The sequence below is a fragment of the Alosa alosa genome, chromosome 1 (assembly GCF_017589495.1).
Source record: "Alosa alosa isolate M-15738 ecotype Scorff River chromosome 1, AALO_Geno_1.1, whole genome shotgun sequence".
Lineage (NCBI taxonomy): Eukaryota > Metazoa > Chordata > Actinopteri > Clupeiformes > Clupeidae > Alosa > Alosa alosa.
Window position 1 is genome coordinate 46,804,623 of NC_063189.1, and position 21,661 is coordinate 46,826,283.

A 21,661-nucleotide genomic window follows, 5' to 3' on the forward strand; every position below is an offset into this window, starting at 1 on the left:
TTTATGTAACCACTTACCAACTAGCATTTCATACAGAAAGACTCCAACCGACCACCAGTCGCATTCTCTGCCATAGTAGCCATCTCCTCCTTGTGATTTCAGTACCTCAGGTGATATGTAGTCAGGCGTTCCTACTGCAGTGTCGCATCGTACCATACCGTCCTGTTGCAAAACATGATACACACCAAAAAAGAGTTAGCAAGCAGGCAACCAAAACCATGTATAAAAGTGTTAAAAAAAAGAATTTTCAATATAACTGTTTATCAATATAAATCTTTTTATGTAAATATTTATCCTGCAACTATTATTACATTGATATCATTGAGTTGATGTACCTTATTCATTTTCATACAGGTTCCAAAGTCAGCCAGCTTCAAGTGGCCTGATTTATCAAGCAACATGTTGTCAGGCTTCACATCCCTAAGGGGAAAAAAAAAAGGTTAAAATAAAAACTTGGTGATATATAGAGTGTGACGGCTACCTCAGGCTAGAGGGGACCTTTCACCGTGTCTGGAAAGCAGCACGAGGCGGCGGCGTAACAACAAACCAGAAAGGAAGAAAGAAAAGGGTGGGGGAAAAGGAAGAGTGGAAGAAGAAGAAGAGCGTAACCTGTGGATGAAGCCCATGGAGTGGATGCCGTCCAGTGCCAGCACCACCTCGGCGGTGTAGAAGCGGGCCCACTTCTCAGGGACATCATAGTTACTCATCAGGTTGACCAGGTCTCCGCCCGGCATGTACTCCATGACCATGTAGAGGTAGCGGTCGTCTTGGAATGCGTAGAAGAGCTAGGGGGGAGAGGACAGCAGCTTAGTCAAGGCCGACGATGCCCAACATGGGTGAGAAAACGTGATGCCAAACATGGACTTTGGCTCACACCATGACTACTGGACCTCAGGTAAGGGGAGACTAGACAATCAACTTGAGTCTGATCTAAGAAAGCTTCATTGCTTCCCATGTGTACACAGTTCAGTTCATGTCAACAACATACCTGCACCACCCAAGAGCTGTTAGCAAAGGCCATGATGTCTCTCTCTTCCCAGAAGAAAGCTGAATCAGACCTCTTGATCATCTCAAATTTGCTGAGAAGTTTCATGGCGTAAACCTTCTGCGTGGCTTTATGCCTCACCTGGGGGGAGAGGTGGAACATCCATGAGCTCAAAAGCATGTCGGCACACAACACATACCACAACTAATTACATGCACGATACACTACAGGGCATTGGAACTTTAAAACACACACACAAATTGTGAATTGTGCGGTTACGAGATCATCAATTATTTTAACCCTCTCATTTTGGAAAGTAGAAAAGCAAGATCACTCAAGTCTGTGGGGCAAATTGAGGTATTTTAGTAAACAAGTGAATGTACTGACCAGCTGCACTTCTCCAAATGCCCCTCTGCCGATGACCTTAACCACTTCATAGTCCTCAGCCTTCATGCGCAGGTCACGGATCTTACTGATGGTGTCCTTATCTGTGGGCACAAGGATTGAGGAAGAACAGTTAACACACAAACTCTCCCCTTGGTGAGAGCACGTTGCGAGCTGATGCTATGCTAGTGTTTAAAACAGCAGTCATCAGTCATGATGTTCATTAACTCTGCCTTGAGGCACGTCTCTTCAGGATCGTTTGTGAAAGCTTTCCACTGAGTCACGGCGCAGTCTGTCGATTTGGCCCGACTGAGCTGCGTACCCACGGCTGTTTGCGTGAGAGACAATCATTGTTCCAGTTTGCAGCTTTCTGAAGGACGCCGAGGCCAGACTCATGAGTCGACTCATGCCGGTCAAAGCCGAAACGTCCAAGCGAGGGGCAACGCAGAGTGGGCCACGCTCAAGCACCTACGCACCCCCAAGAAGCCTTGGCGGTCATTAGGCTGCCATTCTTCAGGCCTCACACCCCAAAATTGGCTGTGGGGGAAGGTTCCCATCACTGAGATCGCTTCCACCGCGTTCATGAAAGAGGTCCGTGGGGGAGCTACCAACGATGACTCATGCATCACCAAGAGCCTTTGTCAGAGCAGGCGAAGCGGAGAGAGATGTGTATTTGTGTGAGTGTGTGTGTATAGAGAGAAGGTAGCAGAGAGAGATGTGTATTTGTGTGAGTGTGTGTGTATAGAGAGAAGGTAGCAGAGAGATGTGTATTTGTGTGAGTGTGTGTGTATAGAGAGAAGGTAGCAGAGAGAGATGTGTATTTGTGTGAGTGTGTGTGTATAGAGAGAAGGTAGCAGAGAGAGATGTGTATTTGTGTGAGTGTGTATAGAGATATTGTGTGTATTTGTGTGAGAAGGTATAGCAGAGAGAGATGTGTATAGAGAGATTAGCAGAGATGTGTAATGATGAAACCGGTGTGTGTATAGAGAGAAGGTAGCGGAGAGAGATGTGTATTTGTGTGAGTGTGTGTGTATGTATAGAGAAGGTAGCAGAGAATTTATTAAGACAGAGGAAAAAAGCATTAAAATGTGTTTGCTTTTTATCTCATGAAATGTATAGAAGGAAGGTAGCTCCTCTCATGAAACTCTCCCCCCCCCCCAGGGAGAGATAACATTCAGCCAAATATGGTCAGGGTTGAACGGCATGGCTGCCCAGTGTATTTGCATGGGCTACAACTGCCGCCAGGATGCATGGAGAGATGATGGGGTGGGGGTGGTGGTGGTGTGTGTATGAGTGTGTGTGTTTGTGTGTGAGACTGTGTGTGTGTTGGGGGGTGGGCGTTGCGCGGATTCATGCAAATTATCTAAAAATAAAAAGCGGGGTATTTAAGAAAAGTACATTAGAATGTGAGCCGCTTCATGTTGCAGCCCAGCTCCAGCTTCAGCTAATCCCGTCGACCAAACACTACAGTTTCGGATCCCGTCGAGTGGTTCTTTTGAGGGGGTTTAAGCATTACCATTCACACACACACACACTCACAGAGAAATTGAGTTTGTGTGAGCAAGTGACCGAGCCTGCGCAGAGGCAGCATGGCAAGCCAGTTTCACAGGAATTTGCAGACACCAAATCAATTTCCCTGGACATGCGTGGCAGAGAGGACGCGCTGGCGCTCCAGCCATGTGTGTAAAATGCCACTCAGGGCAAAATGCTAGACTGCATACTCCAGTTTCCACAAAGAAAGAAGCGCTGAAGGCCCCTCAGGCAAGCAAACCGCTAGTGACCAGTCTCTCGACAAGAAACGTTGATCTTTTCACCCTCAATGCCCACGTCCACACACTTTGAATTCATGAGCGTAAGCGATTACAAGGGACCCTTCAACTTTTCAATCTCTCTCTCTCTGATGTACACCACATCAATCCCAATGAAACACAACCCTGCTTGTCCTCAGTTGTTCATAAACCAGCTTTGCACATTTATCTTTCCTGCACATGTGCGGTCATCTATGCACATACGGTAAATAGAAATTAAGAGTGTTAATTTACCTTACTGTATAAACAAATTAAGGACAGACCTGAAAGGCAGGTTCTCCTTTGAACTCAGTGAGAGTCTAAACGTGTCGGGTCATGGAGTCACTAAGGTGGCCATCTTCAACGGTAACATTTTCACTCTGAACACATTATAAACACCAAGCAGGTTGCCTATAAAAATCGGCAGAGTGTGTTTGTCTACTACACTGAAGAGGCAGCTCCGCCGTATTCCATGAGGGTTTACTTGGACGGCGCCGCTGCACTGCTGCTCTGAGACAAGCTCCCAATCGAGCTGGTGGCATCAGTCTTGGAAAATCCAAGCCTTGAATCATTAGGTGTTAGCCCCACTGGGTAAAAAAACACATTTGCAGATGAAGCCCAGGCTGCCATGATGGGATGAAACTTACTGGCATTAATACCCTGGACACTCTGTGAAACTCTCTTGCAGCTGATGCGCTGGGTGCACCTGGAGGCATATTCGAGGCCGTGGCATAAACAGTAGCCTACTACCAGGCTTTATGCATACATTGAGGAGGCTGGAGTGCATGTGATTTCTCCCCACATTCCCACACTATAATCAGGTAGCCTGAAATGCACAGGCCTATGTTTGTCCTACTTCCTAGCTTCATGTTGCAGAGCAAGACTTCAAAGCCCCACTGATAAGAGCTTAAGAATCCTCATTAGCCTATGCCAGTCTTCAGAATCACAATACATTCCAAACATTTAAAAAAGCTTTTTTTTGCCAAATTTATTAATTTGACTTTACACTGCTATGATAGCAACAAAGCTGCAAACTATACACAGATAGGAGGCAATGTGCTACACAAAAAGCGCTACACAGTTACACTCCAGACCTCCGGTCCCAGACACAACAAAAGCAGTGCAGATAAATTACTCAACTGGAAATGGTAAGTTTGTAATTAAGGCGAGCGTCCCAGACAGTACAGCTTGTGGTCTGTCTCTCTCGTTCTCTCTCTCTCTGGCTGTGATATGATTAAAACGGTGAGTCATACACATCAGAGATATATAAACTCCAGCTTTCACAGAGGCTTCCCCTGTGATGGCCAGGCGTGTGAGGGGGATCATGTGGAACACCATGTGGGTCATCCCGCTGCACTGAAAGCCCTTTTGTTGGTGGAGGAGCGCAGAGCACCAGACACAATGCTGTCCAGGGCCGGGACGGGGGGGGTGCTGACCCAAAAAAAAGGCCCCTGCCGCTAACCCGACCTGGAGATATTGTTTAGATGCGTTTTGTCGACAATTATTCAAGTGACCGAACAATTTCTATCAAGACAGATCCAGAGAATGATTGGGGAAATGAAAACATGCAGGGTACTCACATCTGTTCAAGAAGTTGTCGATGCTCTTGTTCTTCCTCAGGGCGGGAAAGTCAAGGTCGTAAACTAATGCATCCAAACCATCCTGGGGAGCAGAGAGAGCATTATTAGTTCCTACATCCATACAGCTACAGTTATTAACAATTTACAAACATGATATCGACACTGGGTCTCCCGGTTTAGCATAGCTCAAAAAACTCTTTTTTGGTTGTAAGAAGCAAATGTCCACTTATGTCCACGCTAAAATTGTGCTAGTCATGTAGTCATTATTAAAACAGACATGATGTAAAAAGTAATTTTTACTATTTCAAAAAGGTTATCACATAAAAGCATAACCTTGGCCTAACTCTGCCTATCTCTGCAATACCCATATATAATACAGCAATCATGTCTTTGATCACTTATTTGTTAAAACAATAGGCCAATAAACAAAACAAGTCTACTCTAAGGATAAAAGTCATAAAGTTTCAGATGTTATCAAACGTAAAATAATTGTTTTGTTTTGTTTAATAAATGCTGTTTCAAATTGGTTATGAGACCCCAGCCATCATCTGTCTGGAGGACAGAGGCCAAAAGCCACTGTGAAGAAATGGGGCCCACCTGTGTATGCACAACATTCCATTAATCTAGGGATGCACGATATATCGGCGGCCGATAAATCATTATGAAAAAATGAAAATATTATTATCGGTCCGATAACAGAATTCTGGCCGATAATTTGCGCCGATATTTTTTTGGGGATTTTTAAGTCCTAATATAGGCCTACGTCTGGCTACACTGAGCTAGCCTACTTGAGCTTGGTTGGCTATACTTTTTCCTCAATATAATGTCAGCGGTGTGAATGTATTTCACCACTCTAACAAAATCTGCGGATATGCGTTCATTTGGGAATCTGTCCATCTCAAAATCTTCTCGTGAATGATCCGCCATTTAACCTTAACAGAGCGGAGCTCAGCCCTATCTAGAGCTGTCTTGTGCTGGTGTGTTTGCACCGCGCTGGTCGGGGAAACAAATAAACAAACTCGTTACTGGGACGTTGTGTTTTAGTATTATATTTGCATTACTTTAGCTTGGGTTTTGTATTATTACCTAGAAATATGCTAACCATTTGTGCTTCAGTTCTAGACAGGTCATCATAATAAGTTATTAAAACCTTCGGGGCTAACGCCTTTCATTTCTGCTGCAGCAGGTTGTGCGCAACAGAGTAGACGGACATAAGATACAGTCTTAGAGGAGTTGCAGCTTTATTCAGTTACCCGCAGTTGAAACTAAACCTAAGTTTCCCTCACAAACTCTGATTTGGTCGCTATACTGTAGCTTATTCCAAGCTGAGCCGTTTATGAGCGTTTAGTCCTAATTGAAAACGATTCAAACTCTCTAGCCACTCACTCGCAATTCACTGACGTCAGGTTCACTTAAAGGAGCCACACATACTGTAGGGCTAGGCTACTGTTATGTTGTTGACTGCTGTACTATTGAGGACTATTATGAGTTCTGTCCATCATTTGGTGGTAGGTAAAATTACTGCAATAAAAATTATGCTTATTAAATGCTTTCCCCAAATCACTTTTCACAAATTTTTTTCAAGAGTAATATTATCGGTTATCGTATCGGTATTGGCCACAACAAACCAATAAATATCGGTTATCGTTATCGGCCCTAAAATTCCATATCGGTGCATCTCTACATTAATCATTTACAGACACAGGGCTCTGAAGACTTAAGCATCATTACAGAGTTCCACAGCAGAAGCGAAAATGTAACAGAAAGACGATCATAATAGGCTGATAACCACAACAAATTCAGCCAACATCTTGCACATAGTGCCATCAATAAATGCAAGACAGAGATGTCTTCAACTTGTGATCCTTTTTTGATAGTAATGACTCGCAGACAAACACAAATGCTGACAAGTCTCTTTCTAGAACACTTAGGCCTACTCATGTCCCAATTTTCAAAGGAGAAAGTGGGAAAAATTTTCAAACGGCAAAAGTGAACTAGTGGAAGCACCAGCATGCCCAAATGATCAAACAAATCCTCGATTACATTACAGTCTTTGGAGCTTTGGGTCTCTGGGTTAGAAATCCCTTGGTAGAGGCTTAGGCGCAGGCCGGCTCAGTCTTGTTTAGATCCAAAGCTAAACTTCAGTGGCACTGTAAACATTTGTAATTCTCTAAACTGACTTTGACCTGATGAGGGATTTCTGCATATTTTGCATTACATCACCAGCAGGGCAGTTCAGTGAAACAGTGTAATCTGAGGAATCCCACCAAATAACAGTGTGCACTACATACTCAATGATAAAACAAATAAACACACAGACACTGCCAATTAAGAATAAAGAAAGTATACTAGCACCTCAAATACTGTTGCAAGAGGCTCAAACTATAGACTAGTATCCACATGATGAACCAAATTCGACAATTCATGCAAAATGTAAAATCAGGTTTCTAGGCCAAGTATACTTGCGTATACAAGGAATTTGATCTCTGCATTTATCTCATCCGTGAATTAATGAACACACATTGAACACACAGTGAGGTAAAGCACACACTAACCCGGAGCAGTGAGCTGCCTTGCTACCGCGCAGCTCGGGGAGCAGTGAGGGGTTAGGTGCCTTGCTCAAGGGCACTTCAGCCATGCCTACTGGTTGGGGATTTACAGGCAACCCTTCGGCTCCCAGTCTGAAGCCCCAACCAGTAGGCCACAACTGCCCCAAAAACACACACTACCATAGTAGTGCCATAACCTAAAGCAGAAATAGAACTGGATTCATGATTACAAAGCCAGAACAGATAGGCCGTGGTAGCTGGAGGAGTGGGAGGAAGGCGGCCTACTTTTTAACTGAGGGATTAGGACAAGTGTTCTCTTCAGCTCTGTTCCCCAAGTGCCATTACCAACTGAGTTTCACTCTGGGTTACGAAAATACACAGCTACACCAAATCATGCCCTTATTCACCATTTTGTCCAATCTGAGCAGTTTTCCCCTACCTCGGCTAGCGCTCATTTAATCAACCTTAAAACAGTCATAATGTCATCGGTTATGGTCACGCATAACACACTCAACCATATCTTTCATCTTTTCATTCATAACACACTCAAAAACTCATTTTGGCTGATATGTTGTCCCTCAAAACACAACAATGTGTAATTGTACTTCTACATGTGGTTAGACAACCTGGTCCAAACAAGCCCTGGAATTCCCAAGATTCACTCTGATAAGATATCAGAGGCCTAAATGTCAATCTGATTGTTTTGCAAGGGACAGTCCCCTCTTGCACAGCAGCACAGGAAAATACTGAACATTCCAAAGTGTCTGCATAACCACGAAGACTGTAAGAGGATAGCATGTTCAAACAATTTATTAGCCTAGCACAATTATAAATGATTTTTTAAGGGAAAGCTAGACTGTCAACAGTGAGTCAACAGCTGTACAGCAGCTCAACTCAAGTGTTGAGTCTGAGCTAATGTGAGCAGATTCCTCCAGTTCCACCCTCTCAGCTAGTAGTGCTTGAGTGGCATCTGAGCAGCAAACATATTAAGAGGTGAGCGATGGGAGATGTGACCAGGCTGCAGCATGAGTGACATCAGCAAGATTTAAACTAATCTACTGTAATCCCGGGTTGTCTCACACAAGCAGGGCATTTAGTCAGAGTCAGTGATTTAGAGTGGAGAGCCGTGCTTATTTGTTGGCCTACACATGGGACTACACATAGCTCTTCAGGAATACTCTAGGTGCCCAAATAATTGTCATTGTATATCATATGATTTACGCCAGCCTTTGTGAAACTTCTTTGACCTGAGGCCCGGTCATGTCAGATCCACATGGTCCCCTGATGATGTTTGCATGAGAAAAACTTCCCAAAACAATGGCAGAAATGATATGAGTAGGGACAACATCATCCGCAAATTAGGTAAATTAAGATATTAAAGGAAAATTCCGTTTTTTTGGCACTTTAAGGCCCTTTTCTGGTTTGTTTTGGATGAACTAGAGTGGTGGACACCGACATTTTGACGATTGGTCCTGACTTTTCTGACTCGTTTTGAATCACCTCAGACTGCTCAGGGTGGCTGCCAACAGGCATAGTGTAGTAGGCTACTCAAACATATCCAAAAACAACCCTTAACGTTCGTTTTCAAAACTGTGCAACTCACCGAGTGGTTAGTGGTGTTCGTTGATGTTCCAAAACAAGTAGCGTAGCGAAATACAGTTTCTGTCGTGTTTTATTTGGCATTTTGTAAAATCCTATTGCAATGCCCAATGCTATACAGGTATTTTTCTACATTGTTAGTTATAAATAGCTTGGATGAAAAGATATTCAGTCTGCGATTTCTGCAGGTTGTGCAAAACAAACATGAAAGTGAGTGGTATTTACACCCACTCGATCAATTTGTTTCCTAGCCTAAAGAAGACAGCGCTGTCGTTTCTCTATCGTCATTGTGTTAAACCCGCTTGGTCTCCGCAAAACTGTAACGGAAGCAGGAGAGAAAGATGTACAGGTTTCCAGCCTGAGCTGCAGGGCGAAACCAAATCGCCGGCAGATCGGGCTGGGTTTACCCAGTCTAGATGAAGGAGTAAACGGCGACGAAGTTGAGGTGAGACGGGCGATAACAAAGGCAGCCAACTAGGAGGACCCGACGGTAATTGTAAAGCAATTTACAAAAGATTCACTGAACAAAAATGCTGATGTGAAAATGGTTCTGTTATTTTTTTAATGAAAGTATTTCTTTCCTCAATTCCCTCCTTCTTAAAACTCCCGAAGTGATTCTAACAATTAATGATCAATTTCATTGATCACAAAGTCCATCTTGTACCCATGTCCGTGCACACGCCGATGCCAACTCCAGAGGGCAAAATGAAATAGTGGAGGCAGCGCTGTGAAACAACCGGTGAATCAGCAGCAGAGGCCGGACTGACAGCTAGCGAATCCTTTCAGGACTCTCAGTGCTAACAAAGGCAGGGCCCTTGCCACAGCACAGCACAGCACAGCGCAGGGCAGGGCAGGGCAGGGAGTGCCCGGCTGCAAACATGGCCACTTTAGAGAGTGAGAGAGAAAGAGCAGGATGGGAAGAAAAAGAACCATTGGAGAAGGAGAGGCAGGCAGGGAGGGGGAGAGCAAGAGAGAGAGTGTGGGGGAGGGACTTGTGAGATGGATGAGTAAGGCAGTATAGTCCACATCCACCCTCAGAGCTTCTCCCACTCACTCACACACACACACACACACACACACACACACACACACACACACACACACACACACACACACACACACAAGATTAACGAGAAATATCTTGAGCCACATTAATATCTGAGGACAGAATTAGCCACATCCATATTTCAGGAATGGCAAAAGAACAAGGGAAGCAAATCTGGTTTGCTGGGAAAGGGCAGTTATAGCCAAACAACAGTCTTCAGTTTTAAAAAACCTCTGCCTCCAGCTCTCCCTCTCTCTAACACCCCCCTCTCTCTCTCTCTCTGCGAGTCCAGGATGGTAATCACACAGCTCCATGCTCAGCAATGCACGTTTGCATAACTTCCTGCCGCAGAGAACTCTGGACAGCCACAGTCACATTCCACAGCAGGACGGTACACGTCAGAGTGCTATTTTAAGAATGTGGCCAAACAAGCTCTCGACAAAGTGATGGGGGTTGGGTGGGTGGGTGGGTGGGGGTAGGGGTGGGGGGGAAGTGGAGAAGGGCCAAGTACAAAGTCACAAAGCAAATCTTCTTCTCAATTAGCACTCATGAGTCAAGATGTAACATTACTGTGAGGGACAGAGGAAAAGGAAAGCCAAAGTCAGACAAACGAAAGTGAGAGAGGGAAGCGAGAGGAAAGTCACAGGAGTGGAGAGGAGAGGAGAGAGGTGCAGGCTCGACCGATGGGCCACGGCCGAGGAGAGCAGTCTCAGAGGGCCAGGGTTAGGAATGAGACCAGCGTCCAAAAAAAGGGCCGACAGCTCGACCATGGGAAAAGCAAAAACAAATAAGTCTTCATTCTTCATCTGGTTTTCGGCATGTCGACTACCGCACTACGCGCAAACACAATGGCTTTTTTGTGAACTTGGAGCATGATGGCACAAACGTACATTAGTGCTCATGATGGCTTCATTGATAGTCAAAGAGAAGACGCCAGAAAAATATGGGATTGAAACAAATAAATAACCAATGCGTTCACCAAATACTGCAAGGTAGAAAACTAAATTGATTGTATGTAGAGGGCTTTTTTTCTATCCTTCCGGTCAGCTCAGAGAGACATTTAAAAAGCTGATCTTATTGAATCTTAGTATTAAGCTAATTTGATTTTATCGCATCCTGGAGACTTCTCTATAATGCAGCATGTAGTTCATACATAACTGAGGTGCACACACTCAAAACTACTTTCTACATTGGCCTGTTAGATGCCAGGACCTAGGAAGAAACGCTTCACTGACTTGTCACTTCAATCAAATCAATAATCTCTCTCTCTCTATCTCTAGCAAGATTCATCCCTGAGGTGGCGGCTGATCCAAGTTCTAAACGGTGATCTGAAGCATTACCGTTCCCATCCTCCCTGCTGTGTCACATTCCGGCCCTTTATTTTCCAAATTCTTCTCTGGCAATTACCTCAAAGTTCCCCATGTGGCTCAATAACTATGTCAACCTGGGGAGGGGAGGGGAGGGGAGGGGAGGGGGACATTTCTCTTCATTTGTGGTGAGAAGTTCTGCATGGCTACTGTCTAGAGAATATGTTACAGAGCAGTTACACAAATCTGGGACTTGTTTCATCATTTCCTCAAGAGTCAGTGCAGTGCTTATGAGCCTTCCTGCTGTATCTGACTCATGTTTGAATGGCGGTGTTTTTAAAAAGCGCAATATGCTTCATCTTTTTGGTATCCTATAATCTGATGCCTACAGAAGACATCCATACAAGGAGCCACCCGAGAGACTGATTTTACAGTATCAGTTATTAACAGCTATGAACAGTTTTAAATTAACTTTGCCTAAATTACATTATAACTGTCACTGAAGGGATGCCAACACAGTCATTGGACCTCAATCAGAACATTTTAGCACAAAGCTTTTTGTGATCATATTAAGAGGAGCAAAAAAAAAAAAAAAAAGACCAAAAATGTGTAATAAAAACAAAGGCTGCTCGTTGCTGTTGTGTATTTTTGTGATTAGCAGAGCCGGGTCACAGACTGGCTTTAATCTGTCTAGCGCTCCAAGCAGAAGGTGCTGTCTGCCGGGGAGCAGATGGGAGCTCACGCTGAGGCCCGGAGCACGCCGCCACCCCTCAGCTCTTCCCCCCTCCCAACCTCCGCATGACACAAGCAAATTTCATTTCCATTTCTCAAGAGGTGGAAAGAGATGCAGTGGTGTTGCACTGAACATACAACTAAGCACAATGAGTCTGCTCTAATCGCCTGAGCCCAACTTTGCTTCAGGTAAGCAGGAAAAACCGCAAGACCGAGTCAAAGAGGACACAAAGCCACAATGTTTTAATTGAAACTTCAGGGCAGTGCAAGACCTTCAGGAAACCTGAAATCAAGTGAGAAGTCCAACAGTCCGGTGCACCATACCTTTTAAACTCGGCTGGAAAATCAACACGTTGCACTTCTGGCACTGTGCTGTGATAAGTAGCTACAAGTCATTCTCACTCCTGAGTCTACTGCACAATCATTAGCTAAAACACATTGTTTAGTGGGCCTATTTAATGCAAGTATTTTTGCTGATGTTGCTATGAGAGTGGCAAAGAGGTTTAGTTATTAGAAAAGCACATGCAAATCGGTCCCTTTTTCATTCAAGTGGCACTCAAAAGTACATAGAAAAACAAGAAATCTGGCTGCTGACATAAAAACACAGCAATTATTTTTATTAAACCTTGGGAAAAAATCCATACAACCACTTTTTCCAGCCATCCTCGGTTTAAGTTGAAACTTTCCATGGGCGACCTGACCACATCATTGCTTTCCAGATGACTGGCAACGTCGGCGAGGCAGGGAGGCCTCTGAGGAGCGGTACCTCTCGTTTCCTATCACCACCTCCAGCTCATGGGCAACCAGACTTGGGCACCACAAGCTATTCCTACATTCAAAAGTGCTCACTTAGCATCCTAAATTAAGCACAAAGGTTTGTCTTCCTGCAGTGGATAAGCTCACAGTGTGCATCCAAATAAATAACTAAATGCAAAATAAATAGATAAAAGGTGCTATCTTGTGTCAATGTACAACTTTTGAATTATAAACCTAATACTCATTGAGGTAGTGCTCTACTTAGTAAATAAGCTGCAGCGTTATCACATCCATGGCTGCGTGGGAACTGTCACGCCTGCATGGGAACTTGTCGCCTGCTCACCTCTGGGGACCGAGTGAGTACGAGGCCTAATCCAGTGGAATAAAGGCCAGTGACATCTAATGAACCCCAGCAGCATCAAACATGCATTCCATCTCCTTACGAGGACCCAGAGAGAGAAAACCAGTGTCACAATTGCCCTCATGTCAAAACATAATTGACTCAAACAGACTTGGATTGATGAGTTTCCAGCTGGGCTGAAATCCAGAGCAAACCTTTTGACCATGTACTTCATTGACAAACCTCCAGAACTCCCATCAGAGAGAAAGAGACAGAGATGACCCAGCAGAGAACATGCCCATGACTAACATGACCAAACATGCCATGATGATCTGCATCTAGAGCAAGAGGTACAATCACATCTCCAGAGAGGAGAGTGCTCTGTGTATAAGGTAAGGCATACGTCATGACAACCAATCAGCCATGTTTTCAATGACTCACATCAACCCATTCTCTGCCAATTAGGCCATCCTTAAAAATATTTTCGTTTGCCGTAACCCGACCGACCCTGTCAATTTAGAACCGACCCAAATATTTATTTTTTTCCCCTTTTAGTCCGACCGACTTTCCGTTTGTAAACTTATGTTAATACCGACCGATTGTTTTTTTTTACTCTAAACAACCAATACAAATGCAATAAAATAATATTTATTTTAGTAGGCCCAAGTATTGTGAATATAAATTGCCTACATGCAAACGTGGCTCACTTAAAAAAAACACCTGTGGCGTCATCTCTACACCATTGGTTTTCGATGTCACACTATGGCCCTACGCTTAGTTTCATTCACACAAACTGATAACGCTGTTCACGAAGTTCTGGAAGAACTGTGGCCAGATCTTTTCTCATCCCTTCTCCCCTAGTCTAGCGGTGACCGTGTCGGAGTATTGAAATTGGTTGTGGTCTATTCAGCATTTCTCAAAATATGGGTCCATAACATGGAGACTGCTGGTCCGCGAACTAGTCGTGGAGTGAAATTAGGCCCGGTGCTTCATCTGATAATTTGCTGCGCAGTTGATTAAGAAACCGCGGATCGACGAAAAAAGAAAACAAACGTTTCTGCTATCGATGTCATTAAACATGGAGCCCTACAATTAAGTGGTGGTATGAGCATTCATTCAATGTGCGTCTCTGAGAGAGAAACTGAAACTAATCGATAACGTTGGTATCAAAGCTCGCTTCAACCTGTTGGAAGGCTATTTATTTATTTAACGAAACTTAATAGAACGACGTTGTTTTTTGGAACTTCCTTAGAAACAGAGCAGAGACTGTAAAATACACTGTATAGCATTGAGTATTGTATAGTCAAATTTCAATATAACGTGGCCAAGAGCTATTGTAGCCTTCTTTCTGCGTACATGTAGATGAGCCCTATGACCCAAAAGTCTGCCATGACCGGGCCTCAGGTCAAAGAAGTTTGAGAAAGGCTGGTCTATATAACCTGCATCAGAATGAGTGCAGTGGTGCGCCTGAAGGCACGGGTTGAAGACCCAGTCAGTTACGTCACAATATGCACATTTGTGTAAATTCATTCCTACGTAATCACCATGACCAAAATTGAACTTTTTTTTTTACTTTGAATCTTGAAAAAAAAAATATTGACCTACCTACCGACCCATTTTTAATTGTTTTTGGCTGTTACTGCAAACAAAAATATTTTTAAGGATGGCCTTACTTTTGAAACCTTTCATAAAGAAACCAATAGGATTCCTTCAAGTACATGATTATCCTATGGAGATGAGCAATTTTCCTCACATACTGGGATGAATGACCAGTAGCTGAAAAGCCTTCACATATACCGGACAGGCTCATACGGACAGGGGTCTGGTGCAGGGGTCTATCATCTGAGGGGCACGGGAAACTACACATAGCTCTGTTCATTGTTGGCAATGGACCTGCAAATGAAAACGAGCCCAGAGGTAGTGAAACAGCTGAGCAGTGCAGTTTGGAGAGGATGGCTGGGATCTGACGGGACAAAGGGGGCAGATGCGTCGCTAAGAGCCCTGGCAGAGGGTGGCTCGCTCTCATTGACATCTCCGCTCACACACAGCTGACGGGCCGCTACTGGTGGACACGGGACCTCTGAGTGCCACATCAGCTGTAGACTATCTGTCCATCTCTAGTCACTGGCTGAAAATAGATAAAAATGAAAAGCAAAACATGGGCTTGCACGAGAAAGTCAACATGCTAGCTTTCTGAAAGGATTGGGCGATCCCTGGTCTTGAAACACATCTCTGAAAGTGATCACCAAAGCCAGATGCATCTGTTAAGAATTGAACTTCCCGGCTACTGATAAGAAGCTCAAGATCAGCAGCCAAGCAGCCAAGATCACAGTCCACTTTAGTCGATGAAGTAGCCTAGAATTCTTATTCAACCTCTGTAGCTACCATGTATGCCTACACTTGCTCACCCAGTGTGCACCATCACTTGCTTTATGACATTGAAATAACAAACTAGCATGGCTATATGAAAGCATAATGTAGCCTATATGCTCTGTAAACAAAGCCTTCTATTTGAGCAATTCTTCCAACCACAAAGCCAGAAAATCTTTCGGTGCATTCCCTCTCAAAGGCAGGGATGTAAAGCAGTGCGGCTTGCTGGCTGCACACAACAGATAAGACGCTCTCCAACGGGTATATCTGGACAGAGGATAAGGCTGAGTGTTTGTCACTCCTTGCAGAATGGCATACAGTGGTCATTTGTCGACATAACTAGACATGGCCTAGCCTCCTGGGAGCATAAAATGTGGGCTAGTACGCTTTGTTTAGTCATTCGCCAAACAGAGTTACCTGCTTCACATGGAAATGGACATGCCATAAATTAACAAAAGCACAGAGACAAGTAAAAACACCTCCACTTAAATAATAATGAATAAGGAGGATACTCAGTACTGTAAGAAAAAAGGGCTCAGGTTTGTTGTAGCACACAATTAATAACACATTATCAAACCTCCACAACCCTATGCTCCAGGCTATCTCTTCTGGAATCTTTTTAGGACTTTGAATCACTGCAAACCTCCTAAATGATGAAATTGAGTGGTCATCTTAAAATCCAGTGGTCGTCTACTCAAATGGAAACTCCTCAGGACTTTAATAACAGAATGTGACAGAAGGCAGATTAAAACATATAGTATATACAATGACAACATGAGCCTTGGGGTTGCAGGTCTCACTTCAAGGTGAATATTAGCTTATATCAACACACAAATGAGATGACTTTAAGAGTTTTGGGTTGATTAGCTTTACAGCATTGGCCTGTAGAAATTCTTGCCATGATATAGGCCTTGGGGTATTATTGCTCTGTCCAGGTTCAAAGACCCTTTACAAAATGGTCACACCGATGGTCTGTGTGTGATCACAACCTTCACTTTTTCTAGAAAGCAGACCCAATAAATGCCACCCAACCATATACTCCACGCTTCACCTCTACACTCTACTCTCACAGCTCTGATTAGTGTTGTTTTCTTTATTGGTCCTCGTCACCTCAGAGCCATAGTGTTTTATTCTTTGGTCATAAAGAATGACTGGGACACACAAACAGCACTGCCAGCAAGGCCGAGACAAGAGGTTATTTGATTAGCACGGAATTTTATTAAGTAGTGGGTGGAGCAGCAGGGTGGTGGTGCTAAGGGCTGAGCAAAGGCCTCCATTCATCGATCTGACGAGACTTCTGAAGGGAAAAAACAACACCCTTGTGTTCGGCTGCCTGCTATATAGTCCCCACAGATCATTAGTATTCATGTTTGGGCTGTGTGCATGATTAGGTGAGGGCAAGTTCCCAGGCAGAAGCGAGCGTCACATTCCACCGCTGGTTAACTCAGCTAGTTTGAGAAGAGAAGTAAGAGGAAATGGAGGGGAAAAGCTGACACAAAATGTTTATGTCATATGGATATTCCATATAGTCATAAGAGAACAGACTCCCATAGACAATGATTCAAATGTACTGCCCAGCTTACTCTTTAGGACAACTACCATCAGGATATTTATGTGAACTAATATTTTTTGCCCAATAAGCAAGCTGCGTTTAAGGACCTGCAATAATGTGCTGGATTCATCCTCAAGAAGGAAGTATACATGACAGATGATAATAGTCATGTGTCTTTTCAGACTTCCTGAATCAAATGTACCCTCCTCAGCTTTCATACACACACACACACACACACACACACAGAGACCTACAGACCATCTATAAACCCACATAATAAGAAAAAAGCAATGCCCCGCAGCAATCATTCCAGCAAATGGATAGAAGCTCAAGTCCCCTTTATGAAAGCGTAATTATACAGGTCAGAATGGTTCAGTGAGGAGATGCTATGCGCTGTCCTACTGAGACACAGAGATCAGTAATAACTCCTGAGTGCCCACAGGGAGTAGTGGGAGGGAGGCGGGGGATGCCTTGCATAATCTGTGTACCTCATGGGCGAAGTGCAATCTGGAGGTGTGTGTCTGTGTGTGTGTGTGTGTGTGTGTGTGTGTGTGTGTGTGTGTGTGTTCGATTCACCCTGCACGTGGCAGCCTCCCCAAACAAGTCGCATCACGAACGCAAGAGCTACAGGAAGCAGTGGAGGCAGATGCACGAGCAGGTGAATTGATGCAGATGAGAGGACAGGCTCGGGCAGGCTGGGGAATGATACGAGCTGAAAAGAACAGACCCCACTCCGTCGGCTCTTGACGTAGGGCCCAGACAGTATAAGTTATCGAATGCCATTGTAACACAGCCTTCCCATGGCTGGATAAGGAAGCAGAAATCTCGATCTCTCAATTGTCTGCGCAATCATGCTGAAAGTTATGGTTAAGAACCTCCATGGCTGTCACAGTTAATATCATAAGATGTCATTACAGTGGTTGACTGCTTCGTGAATATCTAAGAAAGCATCTGAAGAGCTTCAAAATCTACACTGTGTAACATTGCTTTATGTTGTCTTCATCACAATTCCATGGGAATACACAGAAAAGCAACTACAGAAAAAACACTCTGTAAACAAATCAGTCATTTGTGATCTTCTATGATCTGATACAAAAACACTCATGTTATGGGGTAACAGATAGGTTTGTAACCCATTATTATATTGATCACAAGTTAGTTTTTTACAAACAACAAGTTCACATTGACTTTAGATTATGTACATTCTAAACGTACCTTCACAAAACATTCTCCCCATGTCCTCCTCAACTTAGCGTTAACTCCTTTTGAATGAGACTGTTCAATGTGCATCTCAAACTAGCAAAGCCTCACCTCAACACTCAGTTGCCAAACATCAGCTCATTTTGGTATTTTGGTAGCTAGCAAACTCATTGGTTGAGAGGCAAGTGCCCAAATTAACCAGCTAAAGTTAGCTACAAGAGAAGTGCAAAGCCCTTAGACAGTAATTTAGCTAGCATAGGTAGTTCATGAACTAACGTTAACGTTTGTCATCCACATTAACCGACATGCTAACGCTCATTTAGGTTCCTTTTCCTTTATATGCAGTCGTTCTATAACATCACCATTGCTAAATGAATCAGCTGACCACTGGTTACATTTCATGCTTTAAGTTGGGTGCGTTAGTCACTTCAATGCTTTGGCGTTATTCATTTTTCACTGTAGTCCAAATGGATAAGTTACGATCAAAACAAAGTTGTAGTGCTTATATAATATACACAACAGTCAAAATGCTTACCAGTAAGCAGTCGGTGTTGATTTCTGATTTAGGATCCTTCAACATGGCATCGATTTTATCGAACCGAGCCGCCAAACTTTCCTCCGAAGACATTTTGCTGTCAAACTGAGTTCCACGCCGGCGCTAGCAGTGATTAAAATATTGTGGCTAGCTTTGTGAGCTAGCTAGCTTACTGGTAAGCCTGGTCAAACTTCTTGCTTCGCGTTGAGTTGTACAGTTAACAGTAGTGGATGAATGATCAGAGAAGGGTTGTGTGTCTTTTCAGTTTTTCACACTCATTGCAAGGTATAAACGAACATCGGATGACCAAAATCCACATTTTAGGAAAAACAAAGACTTGTTGTTTCCGCAGAGTTAACGTTGGTCTCGCCAATGACAACTTTGCTAGCTAGCTAGCAGGACAAAAAATGAAAAGAAAAGTAGAGGCTAGCTAGCTAGCTAGCTAGTAGCTAGCTGGCTAGCAGCAACAGATTATCAAGGCTCTCCAGACTGCCGCAGAGGGATCAAGCGGTGTGCAGCACAATTTAAATGAAAAAGACCTGGCTGTGTTCATATACCAAGTATATAAAGCAGAAGTTACAAAGACGGCTTGCAGGGTAGTCACATTACTCCAGGCCCGTGTCCATATCTGTGCCAGGCCCTTGCAAGAAAAACGACAAACGAGTCTGACAGCTGCAAAGTAGAAGTGGCGAAAAAAAAACTTCGACTTCCAAAATTCGATCACTTTAAAACACGATCCTGTTAAAACGCCCCATTGCAGTACGCCTGTCTTATGTGTAGTATCTTCACCCAACAACTAGTCTAGTCGATACATGCAGAAACGTAAGTTCACACTTTAAAATATACGTATATTTAAGGCGATGTTATTTTTCGAAAAACAGACTGTGCCCGATTTTCTCGCACTGCCTGGCCAATATGTCCGCCTTCCTGTTCAAACACCCCGGAGAATCAACTTCGAATGGACTCGAGTGCGCATGTGTTAAAGTAGAGGCGCGTTCGGGACGAAGAGAGTTGTCGTTCCAGGCAAGTACCCCTGCTTCTCGTTCAAGGGCGCGCCTGGTAGCCTTTACAATATTTAAAGGTGTTTGCAGATTCCGAGGAGTTTGAAACACATAATGCTACGTATGTTCTTGAAATTATCATATTGTGAATGTATTCCACATACAGTGTAAAATACCTAGTATCTCACCTAGGATAATTTTAAAGATTAGGCTCCAGATTTTATTTGACATCACATCAGTCTCCCGTGCCAACGCTGTCACAAACGTTATGGGTGCAGACGAAGAAAACGAGGGAGAGCTGTGTTCAAATCATCAACCTAGTCAAAAAAGTCAGTTATAATTTAGCATGTCCAAATAGGCCTAGGTATTATCTTAGATAATACCTAGGCCTATTTGTCCGTTTGTCGTTTTTCTTGCAAGGGCCTGATAATATCTAAGTATTATCTAGATTTCAGAATATTATTCCTACTTCTTGAGAACGTCCTCATAACTTTGCTGAAACCTCATGTAATAGGCCTACAATGTGTATCAGAACCCATTTAGCCATACTTTCCATATATGGGTTTACAAATCATAGCCTGTATATAACTATGTTTTTTATTTGTGAGTCGCTTGGCCAAAAGTGCCAAATCCCATAACCATAAATATATAGGAAAACGAAAATACAACTGGAAACTTTTGGTGTGTGCAAGTATTACAGTACATTATTGCATATTTCAGTAGATAATGGCTCATCATTTAGCCTACATATTTGTACAAACATTTTTTGTAAGTACATTTTATCGATTTAGGTAAATAATCAGTTGGGGAAGTTTTGTGGGGATATTAAGACGTTTTTACCATATACCTGTAATTATCCCTGCATTGATATCGACCTAAACAGGGTGATTGCACAAAAAAGCTTCCGTGAATGCAATGGTATCTCATATTTTCTAATTCTGGGGTGGTATAGCCTACCTTGCCAAAAAATCACTACGACACTTACTCCCCTCGAATGATCGCGGATGGACCTCTGGCTAATAGGACTCAAACCTCTCCGGCTATTTCCACAGCCTCAGCTTCGCGTCTTTCGGTATAAGGGCACCCCCACGTGGACATCGTGCAGAATACCAAATTTAAAAAAAAGAAGCGTAGGCTAGATACTACCAGGCCAAGCAAATGGAAATGGAGAACATCGATTTGGTCAGCGTGCAATTGCAGCGTCATTGTGAGAGGTTGTTTGAATGAAGTTGATAGTGTTCACTGAAATCTGCAGCAAGAATTCGCGCCCGGTAACAGTAATCAGAGTTAAGCTATTAAATAAAACATAGAAAAACATGCCCGTCTTTACAGGTACGTCGACTCTCCCTTTTTAATCATTACAAGTTTATACTTGACGACTTCTACGGAAATAATATATTTTCCATGAAAAGAGCTAACTTGCTAACTTATCGTTAGCTTCCAAGTTTATAAGGCCTACTATGGTCTGTGTTCGCTTGTTAGCTTGCTAACGACAGCTATATAACGTTACGATATGCTAACAGGTCTACGAAAACGTTAATTAAAAGAATGAATAACGTATGGATATCGCACAATCATCTTTGCTTGTTATCAGTTGTCTGGTCAAAATAACCGGCGTGTACATAGGCTTTAAACTAATGTTACGTTCACGTTACCAGCAGTGTGAGATGACACATTAACGTTAACCTCATCTCAAAATGCTTTGCTAGCTGGCTAAACAGAAACTATTTCCTGAATGATAATGTATAATTTGAAGTAGTTAACGTAACAATTTACAAAACGACATTTAACAACATTTAAACCCCATTCCATGTTGTTGCGTCTTAAGGCCCATGTGTGTGGAGATAATGTCTAGAGCATTAACTAACCTTAGTCAACACATTACTTCGTAACTAGCTGTAGCAAAATTGGCTAAATTGGCAGTGCTAGCTTGCTGTAA

The 21,661-nt window shown here is 43.3% G+C and overlaps 2 protein-coding genes across 4 annotated transcripts in view; one reads left to right on the top strand and one right to left on the bottom strand.

Moving 5' to 3' along the window:
- rock1 (Rho-associated, coiled-coil containing protein kinase 1) overlaps positions 1 to 19,659 on the bottom strand; it is a 39,972-nt gene extending 20,313 nt beyond the window's left edge. For both annotated transcript variants that reach the window (XM_048258803.1, XM_048258736.1), the window contains exons 1-7: positions 18,722 to 19,659; positions 4,737 to 4,818; positions 1,373 to 1,473; positions 989 to 1,126; positions 610 to 785; positions 336 to 420; positions 18 to 162 (exon numbers count right to left, since the gene is read on the bottom strand). In XM_048258803.1, coding sequence (XP_048114760.1) covers positions 18 to 162; positions 336 to 420; positions 610 to 785; positions 989 to 1,126; positions 1,373 to 1,473; positions 4,737 to 4,818; positions 18,722 to 18,814 — 820 coding nt within the window. In that variant the 5' untranslated portion in view covers positions 18,815 to 19,659. The remainder of the gene's footprint in view (positions 1 to 17; positions 163 to 335; positions 421 to 609; positions 786 to 988; positions 1,127 to 1,372; positions 1,474 to 4,736; positions 4,819 to 18,721) is intronic.
- A 1,243-nt stretch (positions 19,660 to 20,902) lies between these two features.
- The window catches only part of usp14 (ubiquitin specific peptidase 14 (tRNA-guanine transglycosylase)), an 8,822-nt gene continuing 8,063 nt past the window's right edge, over positions 20,903 to 21,661 (top strand). The window contains exon 1 of one of the 2 annotated variants that reach the window (XM_048255989.1): positions 20,903 to 21,054. In XM_048255989.1, coding sequence (XP_048111946.1) covers positions 21,039 to 21,054 — 16 coding nt within the window. In that variant the 5' untranslated portion in view covers positions 20,903 to 21,038. Of the gene's footprint in view, positions 21,055 to 21,641 lie in introns of those variants that run through there. The other variant, XM_048255998.1, reaches the window with a different exon arrangement.